Below are 16,262 nucleotides of genomic sequence, written 5' to 3'. Positions count from 1 at the left end.
GTACACTAAAACAAATGTCTACTGTCAAATCTGTCAATGACAAAAGAAAACAGTCAGTCAACATATACCAGGATTGACTACAAATTATTTTAATAACTAAAAAAGATTAGTTAAATAGGATTTAATTGACTCTCCTGCTACTAAACGTGAGTTTGACAAAAACTTTGTGACAATGTTGCATTTACTAATTGTTTTTAAATATGTCTGTCTGAGTGACAGGCTGTCACAGTTTCAACAGCAGATGACACTAGAGAGAAATGAATGAAGCATCAAGTGATGAACTTTTGGGCAAAACAACGGACCGGGAAGCTTCATTGCTTCATGAGGCTTCATTTGGCCATCACTATCAAAGACAAAAAACATACGAGCTTACGGTGGTCAGCAAAAAGTAAACCTCCCTCATCACCCACTCACTAAAGTCACCAGGTGAGCAACATGATCCCGCGCTACGCCTGTCCACAACATGATATATATATATATATAAAATCTGTGAAATCTGCAATTTAGTTTATATTTTAAATTGTGTAAATGTGTTGAATTTCAATTTTAGCAATAAAACCAGGAGCAGAAGGCTGCCTGTTGGATTCAGATGAACACATTTTTATATTCCATGTTTTTCAGGGAGCTAACACCCAAAACCACAAAACAGATTTGCTGTAATCCAGACCGCTACCACAGAGCTTTCCTGCCATCAGCTATCTCTCTCTACAATAAGTCTTTGAAGACTTTGAATTAATGCGTTACAACAGTTTTTAATTAGCTTTTAATTTCCCTTTAAGATCAATAAAGCAGTTTTGAATGTAATATAATTTGAAAACTACAGTACCCATGATTCCTTTAGGCCGGTATTTCCGGGTTGGTGGTACTCAGACGGCCATATTTGATTCGGTTACACTGTTCTGACAACTACTCGCTTCAAAGTAACGACAGAACCAATCCAGAATCTCTCCGAAACACCTTCAGCTGCTTCCACAGACGACACACTTCACAACCAGCAGACAACCATGAATCCGGAATAGTAAGTTTGGTTCTGTTCCGGACTGACACGTCCAGGTCCGGTCTGAGCTGTCACTTCACCGGGGAGGCTAACACCTAGCTAGCCGGGCGCAGCGTCGCTTTATCTGCTTTTCTTCTCGGTGTTCAGTCGTTAACATGACCGCCCGACCGCACACACCCCGACAGCCGTATAGTCGAAGGCAGAACCGGCTCCTGACAGCGAGGCTGAGCCGGAAGAAGGCCGAGAAATGACGGGAGTGACCGGTCCTATGACACCTAGCTGTTAGCGGCTAACGGCTAACTGTGTTTACTCTAATTAGTTACTGTGTGACCAAGGGGTAGGGACTGTCTGACGGGTCACTTACTTTCTGACTAATTACTTACTTTCTGATGGCTTGTTACTTCCTGACTTATTAGTTGTTTTCTGGAGGGTTAGTTACTTTCTGAGGGTTTATTACTTGCCTCAGGGATGGGTTAGTTATTTTCTAACCAAAGTCGTTGATGATCCGTTTCCATGGAAACGGGTCATCAATGTTTAATGTTGAATGTTTAATATTTCTAATTTTAGTTTTTGTTTTTTGTCCGAAAAAATGAAAATCTGCTGGGACTAACATGATTTAACCAACAGGTGTATTTAAGTCATTTTGTGTTCACATTTAATGACTAATTCTAATTCTAAACTTAAATAATTAAATTATTACGAAATCTTTTTTTTTTTTTTTTTACTCAGAAAGCAAAGTCCTTTATTGTTCTCAAAGGGAATTTAAATGATGTAATTCTTTGGATGTTCAGTAGCAGTCAGTCTTGTAGTGAATATGGAGAGGCCGCTGACTGAAGACCATTGCTGTGTGACAGGCTTCATCACATGCTAACATGCTAACAGCAAACATGCCATTCCATAGTAACGTCCTGGATGACATCATCAGTTGTTGGTCAGACAGCTGGACAGAGAGTCTTGGAGTCCTGGATGGGATTTTTGCTCTGATGGAGGAAATGGTTTGGACTTCCTCCAGCTCCTCTGGGCGAGGGGTCAAAGTTCAGGTTTATTTAAGCTTTTAAGAAGCTAATCAGCTGCTCTTGGTGATAGAAACAAACCATAAAACCATTGTGACATCTGAAATTAATAATCTGATGGATTTATTATAGAAGGACAATTTAAAACAAACACACAAAGAAAAAAGGCAGGAAAAAATCAGGTTCTTTTTTCACGCTACAAATATGGATTTCAGATTTCTGTAACTGAAACCAGTTTAGAGAAACCAGTTGTGTTCCAGAGGATTCTTTATTCATGAGATTAAACCGATCAGAACATCTCAGGTCCAGTTGGTGTCGACTGGTTGGGCCTGAATCATGTCAGAGCCGATTGCCATGACCTGTGTGTGTGTGTGTGTGTGTGTGTGTGTGTGTGTGTGTGTGTGTGTGTGTGTGTGTGTCCTCACAGTGACTACTTATTCAAGCTGCTGCTGATTGGTGACTCCGGTGTCGGGAAGTCCTGTCTCCTGCTGCGGTTTGCAGTAAGTCTGACCCGTCTGTGATTGGCTGCAGCGCTGTCTGACCCGTCTGTGATTGGCTGCAGTGCTGTCTGACCCGTCTGTGATTGGCTGCAGGACGACACGTACACAGAGAGCTACATCAGCACCATCGGGGTGGACTTTAAGATCCGGACCATCGAACTGGACGGGAAGACCATCAAGCTGCAGATCGTAAGGAGCCGCCGATCGTAGCAGGACGCTGCTGTAATGTGAGCTGACCTTTGACCTGCTTCTCTGCAGTGGGACACGGCGGGCCAGGAAAGGTTCAGAACCATCACATCCAGTTACTACAGAGGAGCTCATGGCATCATAGTGGTGTATGATGTGACGGATCAGGTCAGTGACCTCTGACCTTTAATCAGCAGCATTAGCTTAGCTGATGTTAGCTTCAGTCATCAGGAAATATCGACATCTGGTTTTATTTTCTTGATGCTGTCATGATATAAGAACTTGTAGATAGAGACTGACCTCACTGACCTTTTCTTGACCCTCCTTTATTTTCTGCTGGTTAGATTCTGAGTTAAGTTCTGCTTAATGTTCAGGTTAGGAGCAAACTACTGCAATAAATGATAACATTGTTTGAAGACCTTTTTACACTGATGTAACGGTAGCAAGCACTTCCTGCCAAAGAACACTTTATTTTCAAAAGAACTTTTAGCAATAAAACTGGTCAACAAAATAAACAACCAAAAATAAAATGGACTCTCAGTGTCCATCCACAAAAATGCACTTGAATAAAAACTAAACAACATAAAACTAAAGTGGAAATAAAAACTACATTCAACCAAAAGAGTACAGATTATGAAGTGTGTTGTCCTGGTGGCTGGACTAGATGCAGAGAGAGAAGACGCTCATATCTGACGCTTCACTCCTCCTGTAAGCCCAGTTCACACTGCACGATTATTTTGCCCCAATTTTCCCTCTAGAACGTCTTAGACTCGAAGAACGTCCAACATTCTAAGATTGTCACTTGCAATAATCATAACCGATCATCCTGCAGTGTGAGGTGTGTTGCAGCTGACCGGGTCCAGTTGGTAGAACATCATACACTGTCAGAAGAGCTTATATGCAGTGAGGACGGATGCCTGAGCATTAGGAAGTGCGACTGTCAGAGCAGCTGTCAGTTCAGCATACTCAACAAGTTGGGATGAAAATAAGTCATTGAATTGTTCTCCATGATAACTAGGTACATTTACACGTATTGTTGTGTATTTAAAGCAGATTCTAGCTGCCAACAACACACAGCCTTGTGAAACTCATTAACCTACTAAACCACTAAGTCAGGAGGTCACACAGCTGTTAATACCAAAGTGTCTGACGATCTACGTCATGATTCTACGTCGCTGATTAAATAAAATCATATGTTGATGACAGTGAATACTTGTTTGACAGATATGGCCATCAGTTCTAATCCTATGACCATCTGACAGAACAGCGGCTCCGATCCAAATCACACATATTCAACATGTTATATTGTCTTGGCCAGTTTATCACTGCAGTGTGTGGGTTTTCCCCGACTGGGAGCGTTAATTATTTTGTGCCCATTGTTGGACACCACACGGCCCGATGGAACCTGATGGAACCCGATGGAACCGTTCTACCTAGGATTTCTGTCGGCTAATGTGTGATCTCTCAGGTTTAGAAAAAGGGCCGACAATCGGCCGACAGCTCTAAGATGGTGTAGTGTGAACTGGACATTACACTGAGGAAATGAGGCAGGGAGGGTCAGTGGAGCTGAGTTTTCTTCCAGTGTGATCAGCAGGACGAAACGATAAAGCCAATAATTAAAATGAGGTTGATAATTTTCACTGATCGTGCGATTAATTGAATGCTGCAAATGTTGGCTATGCCTCTTCCTCTCCTCTTCCTCTCGTACTAAGGTTTCTGTTAGAAGTGCTTTGATGGCCTCTAGTGGTGAATAAACATGTGATCAAGATTTATGAAGAGATTTATAATTTGTATGAAGAAGCAATATGTAAAATTTTGGTAGTATAGCTGAAAAAGTTGAGCATATATTTTGATTATGCAAATGATGTTGCCCCGCCTCTTTTCGTATGGAGCCCCCGCCCTGCCTCCAGCCCCGCCCCCTCAGTGACGCTGCGTTCTGCTGGTCCTCAGGAATCGTTCAACAACGTGAAGCAGTGGCTGCAGGAGATCGACCGCTACGCCAGCGAGAACGTCAACAAGCTGCTGGTCGGCAACAAGAGCGACCTGACCACCAAGAAGGTGGTGGACTACACTACAGCCAAGGTATGACCCTTGACCCCTTGACCTCTGAAGCAGGCCGTGTAGCATTCTGACCTCTGACCCCTGCAGGAGTTCGCAGACCACCTGGGCATCCCGTTCCTGGAGACGAGCGCTAAGAGCGCCACCAACGTGGAGCAGGCCTTCATGACCATGGCGGCTGAGATCAAGAAGCGGATGGGCCCCGGGGCCACGGCCGGCGCCGCCGACAGGTCCAACGTGAAGATCCAGAGCAAGCCGGTCAACACTTCGTCTGGCGGCTGCTGCTGAGAGCCGCCACTGCCGCCGCCCCTCCCCCTGGCCAGCAGTAGGACGATAAGCCCCGACCCCAAAGCCCCCTGCCGTCTCCTTGTCACTCGGAACCGTTTTTAAGTCTCCTGGGTCCGGACGGAGCCCGCTCAGACCGGCAGCGCGCGCGCCTCCACGCCTCGCCCCCTCAGCCACGTGCCTTCAGGGCAGAAGAAGAACCCGCGCCGCCCAGACAACATTCCCGTCAGGCGGCGCGTGCGCTGCCGGCCCGGTTGGAGCGGCGCTCCCACAAACTGTATATATTTATACATAAATGTTTGCAGAAGCTGTAGAAGAAGAAACCTGAGCAGCTGATTGGCTGCGGATGCCGCGGCTCAGTCTATTAAACAATGAAGGAGATGTTTCATAACAGATCATCTGTCTGGTCTCTTCTTCTGCATGAAGGTGAATCCTCCAGCAGTTGCTCCGCATGGCCTCCAGGGGGCGACTCAGTGTTTGTAGATGAGGTCATGTTGCATCAGAGGTCACAGACCTAGTTTCTGATGTCTCTGCCCCTACAGATGAACGCTAACCAGGCTGTTAGCTTTCATTTAAAGGAACTCAGGGTTTCAGCATCTTTGCAGTTTTCTGGAAGTTTGTTCCAGTTTAGGGTTGGGGTTGATACTAAATTAGCATTTGCTGAGTATCAGAACGACCAATCAGAAGACATGCAGGCACATGACTTTACAGGTTTAAACATAGAGGCTCCATCACTGCCATGCTGGTTCGTTTGTCCACTTCCTGTGTCCTCTTGTGACCACTTCCTGTTTCCTGAACAGATCAGTAGTCTGCAGCTCTTTGGGAAAAAACTAAAACAATTAACGTCGTTTTTTGTTTGTTTTTCAGGGAAGTGACTAACACATTAATTTAGGTTAATCACATTAACATTTTAAACAGTTTTATACAAAAGTCTGAAGTGCCCGGAACCTTTGTATTGTGTTTCTGGTACAACCGTAAATCTGACGCACCAGCACACTGCTAACTGTAGCTTCTGTATCGGGCTCTAACAGCAGCGATAGAGCGACTTCTGTTCATTTCTGCTTCAAACAGCGTGTGCTGCGGTGGTGCAGGGGTTATGCACAACCCGCATATGGAGGCCTCAGTCCTCGGTGCGGCTGTCACATCGTTCGAGTCCCAGCCTGGCGACCTTTGCCACGCCTTCCCCTTTTCTCCTTACCCTCTTTCCTGTCTAACTATCAAATAAAAACCACTAGAGCCAATAAAACCTTTAAAAATAAAAATTTCTGCTTCAAACAGATCTAATGCGGAAAACATTGTGTTCATGTTGGGCTAAAAGAAATCTATGCTAGCCTAAATTAGCATCTCTGCTAAAGATGTAGCACCTAATATTAGGGTCCAGCTTTCTAATCACGTTGAAGAACAAATTAAGCATATTAATGTTTATTAAACTCAGGTCTGCTCAATAATTTAGCAACAGCAGTTTTGGATTGGAAAATTCAGTGATTTTTGTTTTGATTTAGATTAAAATACATTTACAGATCAAGGTATTAAACATTTTTGCCTCCCGGCTCTGATTCTAATTGGAAGTTTGTTCTGAAACCAGCATCTTAATCCCAATCTGGACCCACAGAACCAGAGACACAGAGCTTCCTCTTAAATTATTTTAATATCTTGTGTACACTAAAATTTACACATTTCCAGTCTGGGAAGACCCGGCATGCAGGGCGACTCCTCGCAGGCTCTTCCAGTGATTCAGCGGTTTTCCATAGGAACTTCCTCAGTTTACAGTCTGAAGCCACAGTGAACTACAATTACATCCAATCATCTTCACAATGTGCAAAACCCTCCAGGGAGACGGCCACAGCAGTTAGAGCAAAAACAAAACGACAGACGGGTTGGTCCCTTTACTCCTTCACAGCTCCAGAACCTTCCGGTTCCAGCCACGCGTCCCGGACGAGACGGACGGGGAGGACAGGAAGCGGCGGGACGAACTAAGGCCTCGGAAACGAACGAGGACGAACATTCAACTGGATTCTGCAGGCAGTGTGGTTTCAGTCCATAAATATTCTTATAAAGACTCTATATGTTGATATAAATGTATTCATACTTTATAGATCTCTATGTTCAGCCAGTGTTTCCTTCATAGTCCCGCCAGAATAAAAGCAGAATCATTCAAATAAAACATTAAATCCCTGATTATGTACACCCCCACCGAGAGAAACTGAAAGATGGAAAAATCAAAGATGTAGATGAGGAAGTGATGCGTGTGGGCGGGGCTTCAGTCGGGCGTGGCCTGCGAGCAGAGCGGTGTCAGCGTGGCGGGGAACATCAGAACCTTGGCCTGCATGAAGGACAGGTCCGGCAGCGCCGCGATCACCTTGGCCGCCTCGTCGCTCAGGTTCTCCTCCCTCCTGGGCTTCCTGTGGGGGCGCAGACACAAACGGACCTCAGGGCAACGCTGACCGGAATCGGGCCGGGACCGGGCCACACACTCACCTGGTGGACGTGCTGGTCTTCTCCATGGTGGACATGAGGCGAGCGAAGGCATCGGCCACACGGCTGCCGGCGCCGCTCGGGTCCAGCTTGGCGGTGGTGAGCTCGAACAGCTCCGGGTCCACGCCTGAGGGAGAGAATGGGCCGGACAGGTCAGAGGTCAGCAGGACCTTTACCAGAAAGTCACTGGATAAAACCGGACCCGCTCCAGGATTCTGACTCAACAACTGCAACTTGTAGAGTTCATTCCTCTGAACAGTTTTCAACCATCGGAAACAAATCGGGTGGTTAATCTGAGAGGTGAGGAGGACGGCCAGCGGGGGTGGGAGAGGGGGGGGGGGAGGGGGGGCACAGCCGGCAGTTAGTCCAGTATCTGTGGCACCAACCAGAGATTACTTAACACCGCCCCTTTCTGGTCAGACAGGCTTTCATGCTGGTTGGTTTGGAGAGGGCGGGGCTTCCACGAGGCTCCGCCCACTCCAGTTCTGGCTGCAGTCGCTCTGGCTACGTTCCCACCGCAGCAGAACGTGATCCACATCAATTTATCGTGGCAGATTCCGATCTTTTCACCAAGAAACCCAAACTGTTCTCTGCACTAGTGCAACCAAGAAATATGTGATTTCTGTGATTCATCCAATGGGGATTTTACAGAATGTTTTATTTTCCATGGCAGCCATCTTGAAAAATCAACAGATGATCAGTAAATGTCTTTGGGTCCAGTTCTGCAACATCTGAACCAAAAAGTCTTCATTTGTGAAAATATTGGCAAATTTAGTGCAGAAATCTATTTTCTTCACGGCCATCTTGAATTTTTTTTCTACCAGCGTCTCAAAGGTTCCAAATCAAAATAATAGTTAATCAATAATCAATTACTACAGCAATTACTGATGCAACAATGAAAACTGCAGAACCCGGTCCGGTCCAGGAAAGTGGACCTGCTGCCCGTTCACCCAGCGACGCCATGTTAGTTTCTAGAAGCTGAAAGGAGGAAGAGCAGAACCGGAGCGACCCGGTCCAGGAGGAACAATGGGCCCGTTTCTACGGCAGACATGCAAAATGGTTCCGCTGGTCGGGTCGGGTGGTTCCGCTGGTCGGGTGGTTCCGCTGGTCGGGTCGGGTAGGGCGGTTCCGCTGGTCGGGCGGTTCCGCTGGTCGGGTCGGGTGGTTCTGCTGGTCGGGTCGGGTCGAGTGGTTCCGCTGGTCGGGTCGGGTCGAGTGGTTCCGCTGGTCGGGTCGGGCGGTTCTGCTCGTCGGGTCGGGTGGTTCCGCTGGTCGGGTCGGGTGGTTCTGCTGGTCGGGTCGAGTGGTTCTGCTGGTCGGGTCGGGAGGTTCTGCTGGTCGGGTCGGGTCGAGTGGTTCTGCTGGTTGGGTCGGGTCGAGTGGTTCCGCTGGTCGGGTCGGGCGGTTCTGCTCGTCGGGTTGGGTCGGGCGGTTCTGCTGGTCGGGTCGGGCGGTTCTGCTCGTCGGGTTGGATCGGGCGGTTCTGCTGGTCGGGTCGGGCGGTTCTGCTGGTCGGGTCGGGTGGTTCTGCTGGTCGGGTCGGGCGGTTCTGGTCGTCGGGTTGGCTCGGGCGGTTCTGCTGGTCGGGTCGGGCGGTTCTGCTGGTCGGGTCGGGTCGAGTGGTTCTGCTGGTCGGGTCGGGCGGTTCCGCGGGTCGGGTCGGGCGGTTCCGCTGGTCGGGTCGGGTGGTTCTGCTGGTCGGGTCGAGTGGTTCTGCTGGTCGGGTCGGGAGGTTCTGCTGGTCGGGTCGGGTCGAGTGGTTCTGCTGGTCGGGTCGGGTGGTTCTGCTGGTCGGGTCGAGTGGTTCTGCTGGTCGGGTCGGGAGGTTCTGCTGGTCGGGTCGGGTCGGGTGGTTCCGCTGGTCGTGTCGGGTGGTTCCGCGGGTCGGGTCGGGTGGTTCTGCTGGTCGGGTCGGGTCGGGTGGTTCTGCTGGTCTGGTCGGGTCGAGTGGTTCCGCTGGTCTGGTCGGGCGGTTCTGCTGGTCGGGTCGAGTGGTTCTGCTGGTCGGGGCGGGCGGTTCTGCTGGTCGGGTCGGGTCGAGTGGTTCCGCTGGTCGGGTCGGGCGGTTCTGCTCGTCGGGTCGGGTTGAGTGGTTCTGCTGGTCGGGTTGGGTCGGGCGGTTCCGCTGGTCAGGTCGGGTGGTTCTGCTGGTCGGGTCGGGTGGTTCTGCTGGTCGGGTCGAGTGGTTCTGCTGGTCGGGTCGGGTCGGGTGGTTCTGCTGGTCGGGTCGGGTGGTTCCGCTGGTCGTGTCGGGTGGTTCCGCGGGTCGGGTCGGGTGGTTCCGCGGGTCGGGTCGGGTGGTTCCGCTGGTCGGGTCGGGTGGTTCCGCTGGTCGGGTCGGGTGGTTCTGCTGGTCGGGTCGGGTCGGGTGGTTCTGCTGGTCGTGTCGGGTGGTTCCGCTGATCAGGTCGGGTGGTTCTGCTGGTCGGGTCGGGAGGTTCTGCTGGTCGGGTCGGGTCGGGTGGTTCCGCTGGTCGTGTCGGGTGGTTCCGCGGGTCGGGTCGGGTGGTTCCGCGGGTCGGGTCGGGTGGTTCCGCTGGTCGGGTCGGGTGGTTCTGCTGGTCGGGTCGGGTGGTTCTGCTGGTCGGGTCGGGTGGTTCTGCTGGTCGGGTCGAGTGGTTCTGCTGGTCGGGTCGGGCGGTTCTGCTGGTCGGGTCGGGTCGAGTGGTTCTGCTGGTCGGGTCGGGCGGTTCTGCTGGTCGGGTCGGGTCGGGTGGTTCTGGTTCTGACCTGGGATGGAGGCTGAGCTGCTGGAGCCTGAATCCTCCACCGGACCAAAGAAATCCAGGTTCAACAGAGCCGAGCCTCCGCTGGCTGGACGGCCGGGTCAGAGGTCAGAGGTCAGAGAGAGAAAGACAGAGAGAGAGGGTCATGCAGCAGAGTCGCTTCATGTTGGACTGCAGGCTGACCTCAGAGAGGGGTCAAAGTTCAGCCACAGCAGAACCAGAACACCAAACCAGGTGGGAGATCCCACAGCATGATGCTGCTGCTACCGAGCTTCACTGTGGGACCGGAGCAGACTGGACTGACAGCTTCAGCTGGTGGTTCTACAGAACCAGCTGGGCTCAGCGTTTGGTCGGTGGTTCTGCTGAGGTTCTGCTGGTTTGTTCTGGACGGCCCGGTCGGACCACCTACCGTCCAGAGGGTTGGTGAGGCCGCTGCTGCTCCAGTCGAACTGGACCGGGGGGAGCGCCTCCTGCTGGAGGGATGGGAAACAATCAGACTGGCATCAGAACATGAGGACGGCGAGCGGGCCGGGCCGGGCCGGGTCGCAGCGCTGACCCACCTGCACCGAGTCGGGCTGGACGGAGCTCTTCTCTGCGACGGCGGGCGGAGTCTGGGCGATGGAGGCGATCATCTCGGCAGCAGAGACGGGCTTCAGCGGCTCCTTGGTCGGCTCCAGCATCCCCTGAAACCAAACCGAGTCAGAACCAGAACCGGCAGGAGGTTCTGGACCTTCTGGAGGCAGAGGAACTCACCAGGCCAGCCGCATACATCGGCACGATGACAGGCTGCTTCTTCTGACCCGTGAACAGCTGGAGGGAAAAGAGCCACACGATCAGAACCGGACCACAACAGAACCGACTGCAGGTGTTTGCTCCTCCTACAGTAAAGCAAAATGACTCTGAGAACCATCAGAACCATCATTCATCAAACTTACGATGTTCCTGGTGTCGATGCCGAGGCAGCAGAGCAGCACCTTGTTGCCATGGGAACCCCCCCACTGGTACCGCAGGCCCAGAGCCTCATGGACGTCCTGAAGCTGCGTCCAGACGCCGCCGCGCGCCGACCTGCAGCCAATCAGAGAGCAGCAGGAGGAAGCAAAACAGGAAGCAGGTCGATGATGAAGATCAGTCATCATCATCATCACCAACTCACCTGCTGCTCAGCCTCTCCTCTTCCTCACCTCGTGGCTCCAGCAGGACCTTGAGGGTCTCCACCTGCTGCCCCTCCCCCACCTGCTGCTGGTTGTGGGCGGAGCTAACAGGGAAGCTGCTGAGGAACAGTTTCTCCAGACGGCTGGACAGCGCCCCCTGCAGGGGCACCAGAACAGAACGGCCTGAGGAACCCTGTTCCTCTCAGGCTGCTGTAGGAGATGCCATCTAGTGGTCGGGGTGTTAACTACGTCTGGTTAATATCTTAGTTCTGGTCGTTCAATAAGAGATTCAGGCTGACCAATTAGTCATCAATAGATAAGTAACTATTGATGACTAAAATATTTTCATAAGTATTTTACCTAATGTAACATTATTTTAACAGATATGGTGCTGATGAGCATTAAAATAAAATAGTGTAACGATGAAAAATTAATGGTTGTTCAAAACATTTAGTTTGACTCAATTTGAGCAAAAACTGCATCGAATTAATAACCAACATACTGAGACTGAGCTGCATCATTCCTCCAAGTCCTGGTGTCTCTAATTAGCATCGGAGCTAAAACTGCGCAAATGGAGGAAACTAACAATCAGGAGGAATGTTTCTGCTAACCAGATAATTGTTTTCTCTGTGGGATCAATCAGAACCCGACCCGTCTGTCTCTTACCGGCAGAGGCACCGTCCTCCCAGCGTCCTCTCCGTCTTCGTCCCGGTCCTCCTCGCCGCTCGGCTCTGGGCTGAACGCCGCCCAGGACTCTCCATCCTCCTGGTTCTGCTCGTTGAAGGCGCTCCAGCCCGAATCATCCTCGCCGTCTTTCGCTGAGCTAAATTTCCCGAAACTTTCACTGCTGGGAAAGTCGGCAAACGTCCCCCCGTCTCCGTCCCGCTGTCCACCGAGGACCTTAGGGGAGTTGAAGTCCCCAAAGTCGTCCTCCGACTCGGACCCAGCAGGTTCTGGAGGTTCCAGACCGTCCGGTCGGTTCTGCTCAAAGTCAGAAAAGCCCTGAGTCCCGAAGGACACAGTGTCCCCAAAGTCTCCAAAGTCGTCCCCGGCGGGCGTGGTGGCGTCCCCCGGCGGCGGCGGGGACGACCCCGTGGTGCTGATGTCCCCCAGGTCCTCCAGGCCGTCCGTGGACAGCAGCCGGCCCAGAGACGTCTCAGAGCTACGCTCGTCCCCCGCCTCCCGGGACTCGTCCTCGTCCTCCGTCCCGTTCGGGGACAGACGCCCCGTAGTGCAAACAGAGAGACACGTGTCCCCCGAGGGACAGTCCAGGCCCCGGTCCATGTTACAGGAGCCGGCGGGGGCCTCGGCCCGGTGGACGTCCCTCACTGCGTCCTCTGCTCCCCGCTCATCGTCCTGGGGACAGACGGCTGTCTCCACTGGACCGGCCCTGTCCTGGGGACAGGCGGACGTCCCCGGTGGACCGGCCCTGTCCTGGGGACAGGCGGACGTCCCCGGTGGACCGGCCCTGTCCTGGGGACAGGCGGACGTCCCCGGTGGACCGGCCCTGTCCCTCTGACTCTGCGTCTCTTCAGAGTCAGAAAAAGCAGCAAAGTCTGCAAACTCATCCTTTTGGACGGCGTCCTCTTGGACCGGGACACTGTCCCTGTCCTCCGTGGACGGTCCTCTGGCATGAGAGGGGACAGAGTCTTGTGAGGAGGGGCTTCCCTGAAGGTCAAAGGTCACAAACCCGTTGGTCAGGACCTCTGCATCTTCACCGTTGCAATCAACAGAGACCTCCTGCGAGGAGGACGCCGTCTTCCTGGCGTCCGTCCACTCTGGGGGACGGACGTCCAGGCGGCCGTTGACCTTGGGCGGTTCGCCAAAGGGGGCGTGGCCAAAGCCCAGCACCCCCCTGCCATTGTGAAGGTCGGGCGGCGAGGTGGCGGTCAGTGCCTGATTTTGGTCAAAGGACGTCGGCGTGTCCAACTCGGAGAAGCTGACGCTGCTGGGGACGCCGGAGAACGTCCCAAAGTCCCCAAACTCATCGTCCTCTTCCTCTGCGCCGTCGTCCATCGGCGGCGGCGACGAAGAGTACATCCGGATCACGTCTGGCTCCATCACACTCCGGTCCCACGGGACGCGCCGCGGCTACACCTGGGACAGGGACAGACAGGAAGTCAGCAGGAGACAGAGATGGTTCGAGTCCTAACAGAACCTGAACATAAATTTAGTATCAGACCAGGAAACCTGACTGACCAACCTCTCCTCCAAATATGGCATCACTTCCTGTTTAAAAGCTATTAAAATCTGATCCGTCCTGAGGGACACGTCCGTCCTGAGGGACACGTCCGTCACCAACTCATCCTCATGTCAGCGGAGAATCAGTTCATATTCATCCATCCATTTTCTAAAACCAGGTCTCTAGCGGGGTCAGGAAGAGCTGCTGCCTCTCTAGCCAACGTTCTGGGCGAGAGGCGGGGTCACCTGGACAGGTCGCCAGTCTGTCGCCAGGCAACACAGAGACAGACGGGACAAACAACCATTCACACGCTCACTTTAGAGCACACAGAATTTTGAGAGACCGATCAACCTGACAGTTATATGTTTCTGGACTGGTAGGAAGCCGGAGAACCGGAGAGAACCCAGCATGCACAGGGAGAACATGCAAATTCCATGCAGAAAGAATCGAACCCAGGACCTTCTTGCTGCAAGGCAGCAGGTCTACCTACTGCACCACTGCGCAGCCATCAGATCATATTCTTCACTTATTCAACTGTGAACCGCTTCTGCCTGAAAGAAACGGTGGCAGTGGGCGGGGCCAACATACCTGTGGGTGGGGTCCGTGTACATGTGGGCGGGGCCAGCAGCTAAGCTGGACTACAAACCAGTAGAACCAGAAAAACCAGTTCACCTGGAAGAAACGTCACTGACTGACGTGTCAAAGCACTGTGCTGCCATGGAAACCAGTATCAGAACCAGAACCATGAATATTAAAGTCAAAATCTGACCTGAGACCTGCTCACAGGCTCAATGAGGGTTTCCATGACAGCAGCTTTTTCCGAACCTCCCGAACCTTTTTCCGGCTGCTCCGCCGAACCCCTCGGTGTCTGACAGTTTATGTAGCCGCTAACAGCAGCAGCTAGGAGGCTAACGGAACCAACAGGGGCCCGCCGGGGACCGGAGGAGGTTGGATGATGGTCGGCGGTTCGGTGCTCATGGAGGCGGACGTTTGGACACTTTGAACCCAGACCCAGCCCGGTCCAGTCAGCAGAAGAACAAAAACTAAGAGGCCGAACACCTGCTTCACTGCAGCTAACTTAGCTTAGCTAACCTGTGGACTGAGGGCAGATTTAACCGAATAACGTCTCAAATATCCGGTACCGACCCGGTCAGGGAGTTAGAAAGAAATCAAACCCGTAAATTCGCCCCAGTCTGGCTCCGTCCGAAAAAGCAGATCCACACCGAACCGAGCCGAACTCCAAGCACAACAATCTTGTTTCCCGCAGCTAGCCAAAGCGTTAGCTCTTCCAGCGACACCGTGTGACCCGGACAGGCGGAGCAGCTCACCGTGAGACGCCGGTCCCGCAGGTCCATGACTCGGTGTGAAGACAGAGGGGTCCAGCGGCGGTCGGAGCGGCCAGCCGGGCGGTGTGTGACGGCTGGAGGTGAAGGTGGAGTCAGTCAGCTGCTGAGTTCCTCCCAGCATGCAGCGCTCCCGGGCTGCCTGCGGCTCCAAAGTTTCCAGGTGGAACAGGTAGTTCCGGCGGACTGGATCTGACCTGGAAACCAGTTACAGCGCCGACATCTGGGCGGAACCACCCTCTGTTTACTGGAGGCTCCAAATCTTTACTGAACTTTATCTGGAAAGTTAGAGCGGCTACGGAGCCCCAGTGGAGTCAAACCTTCAGTTTCCCCGACAAGCATTTCTACAGAGCTGAGTGTTCGCTCTATAAATAAATAAACGCTGTTATCGATCACAAATGAATAAATAATCAATTAAATAACCTAATCTCCCCATGAAATAAAAATGAAAAATATTTAAAAATATATTTTTAATTGAAAGCTTATTTAGTCAACAACAATTTTATTTATTTATATCAGGATGTTTTTATGGATGTATTTCATTATTTATTTATTTCACAATTTCATTTTATTATTCAATACTCATTTAATTAATACTCGTGTGGACATGGAATATTTATTTGAATTTGAAATGGCTGTCCGTGCTGTCGACCTTCAGTTCTCAGAAATATGACAGAAACTAGAGCAAAAGTTGTGGCGTTAAGTAAAGTAAAAACATCTAGATCTGATCTGAAGTTGGGAGCGGGGACGTCTTCGACATTTTGACACAATCGATCCCAACAGTTTCATAAATTAGAGAGAAAAGCTGCAAAGAAACAGACAAGATTCTGCGAAAATCAGTTCCATTGTTGGGAGACTTCCTGTGGGATCCCCCAGGGGGCAGTGTCGGGTTAAAAACAAAATTATCCTGTTTATTTTTTGAGCAACATGTTGTGGTTCACCCACTTCCCACTCTGTACGCTGTTTCCCGACCAGAACCCCTCGGTGTCATTAACTTGAGAAATAAAGAGATTTGGTTAAGTATAAAACAGACTTTAATGCCGAAAATGATGAAATGTTACAAGCAAATCAAATGGAACAGAAACAGAGACGTTCAGTGACCTCGGCTGACCTCGGCTGACACCAAGGGAGGCAAAGATTGAAGAGCGAGTTTAGCTTTTCTTTTTCTCTGCATTCTCTTCCCTCCACGAAGGAAGTTAATCAGTTTAATTCGTTTATGTGTGACTGTCGAGTCAGTCTTATGTGATATGGTTATGTAAGCAGCAGCAGTGTGCGTGTAAGCAGATATGAAACAGAGGAAAGAGAATCATTTTATCCATAACAAACATCTGAGATTGCTTTTTGGT

At 51.2% G+C, this 16,262-nt stretch overlaps 2 protein-coding genes across 6 annotated transcripts; one reads left to right on the top strand and one right to left on the bottom strand.

Annotated features, from left to right (window-relative positions):
• Positions 1 to 839: 839 nt before the first annotated feature.
• On the top strand, positions 840 to 5,432 carry LOC122828968 (ras-related protein Rab-1A). The gene is made up of 6 exons (XM_044113090.1): positions 840 to 1,018; positions 2,438 to 2,510; positions 2,604 to 2,699; positions 2,769 to 2,864; positions 4,647 to 4,778; positions 4,845 to 5,432. Exons 1-6 carry the CDS (start codon positions 1,005 to 1,007, stop codon positions 5,040 to 5,042), a joined length of 609 nt encoding a protein of 202 aa, XP_043969025.1. The 5' UTR covers positions 840 to 1,004; the 3' UTR covers positions 5,043 to 5,432.
• Positions 5,433 to 6,671: 1,239 nt separating this feature from the next.
• On the bottom strand, positions 6,672 to 15,314 carry aftpha (aftiphilin a). Of its 5 annotated transcripts, XM_044113004.1 has the most exons (11): positions 14,902 to 15,314; positions 12,904 to 13,488; positions 12,058 to 12,864; positions 11,394 to 11,548; positions 11,176 to 11,305; positions 10,994 to 11,050; positions 10,801 to 10,923; positions 10,650 to 10,713; positions 10,245 to 10,328; positions 7,518 to 7,641; positions 6,672 to 7,441 (listed from the first exon to the last, which is right to left on the bottom strand). In XM_044113004.1, the coding sequence occupies exons 2-11, from the start codon at positions 13,450 to 13,452 to the stop codon at positions 7,300 to 7,302; spliced, it is 2,235 nt and encodes a 744-aa protein (XP_043968939.1). In that variant the 5' UTR covers positions 13,453 to 13,488; positions 14,902 to 15,314; the 3' UTR covers positions 6,672 to 7,299. The 5 variants fall into 5 exon arrangements, with proteins under 5 accessions (XP_043968939.1, XP_043968937.1, XP_043968938.1 ...); XM_044113002.1 differs by having other exon boundaries at positions 12,058 to 13,488; XM_044113003.1 differs by having other exon boundaries at positions 10,650 to 10,710; positions 12,058 to 13,488; positions 14,902 to 15,313.
• Positions 15,315 to 16,262: the final 948 nt, after the last annotated feature.

This window comes from Gambusia affinis, linkage group LG04, assembly GCF_019740435.1.
Source record: "Gambusia affinis linkage group LG04, SWU_Gaff_1.0, whole genome shotgun sequence".
Lineage (NCBI taxonomy): Eukaryota > Metazoa > Chordata > Actinopteri > Cyprinodontiformes > Poeciliidae > Gambusia > Gambusia affinis.
The sequence above is the reverse complement of the archived record's forward strand: the minus strand, read 5'-3'. Positions and strand labels throughout refer to the sequence as shown.

Bases quoted from the DNA above. Each gene is read 5' to 3' on its own strand.
- aftpha (XM_044113002.1), bottom strand. From the start codon at position 13,452: ATGGAGCCAGACGTGATCCGGATGTACTCTTCGTCGCCGCCGCCGATG. The intron at 7,642-10,244 runs GTCAGAACCAGA...TCTCTCCCTCAG, and splicing joins CAGCTCAGCCTCCATCCCAG to GCGTGGACCCGGAGCTGTTC. The intron at 7,442-7,517 runs GTGAGTGTGTGG...GCGCCCCCACAG, and splicing joins AAGACCAGCACGTCCACCAG to GAAGCCCAGGAGGGAGGAGA.
- LOC122828968 (XM_044113090.1), top strand. The intron at 2,511-2,603 runs GTAAGTCTGACC...GATTGGCTGCAG, and splicing joins GTCTCCTGCTGCGGTTTGCA to GACGACACGTACACAGAGAG. The intron at 2,865-4,646 runs GTCAGTGACCTC...GCTGGTCCTCAG, and splicing joins TGTATGATGTGACGGATCAG to GAATCGTTCAACAACGTGAA.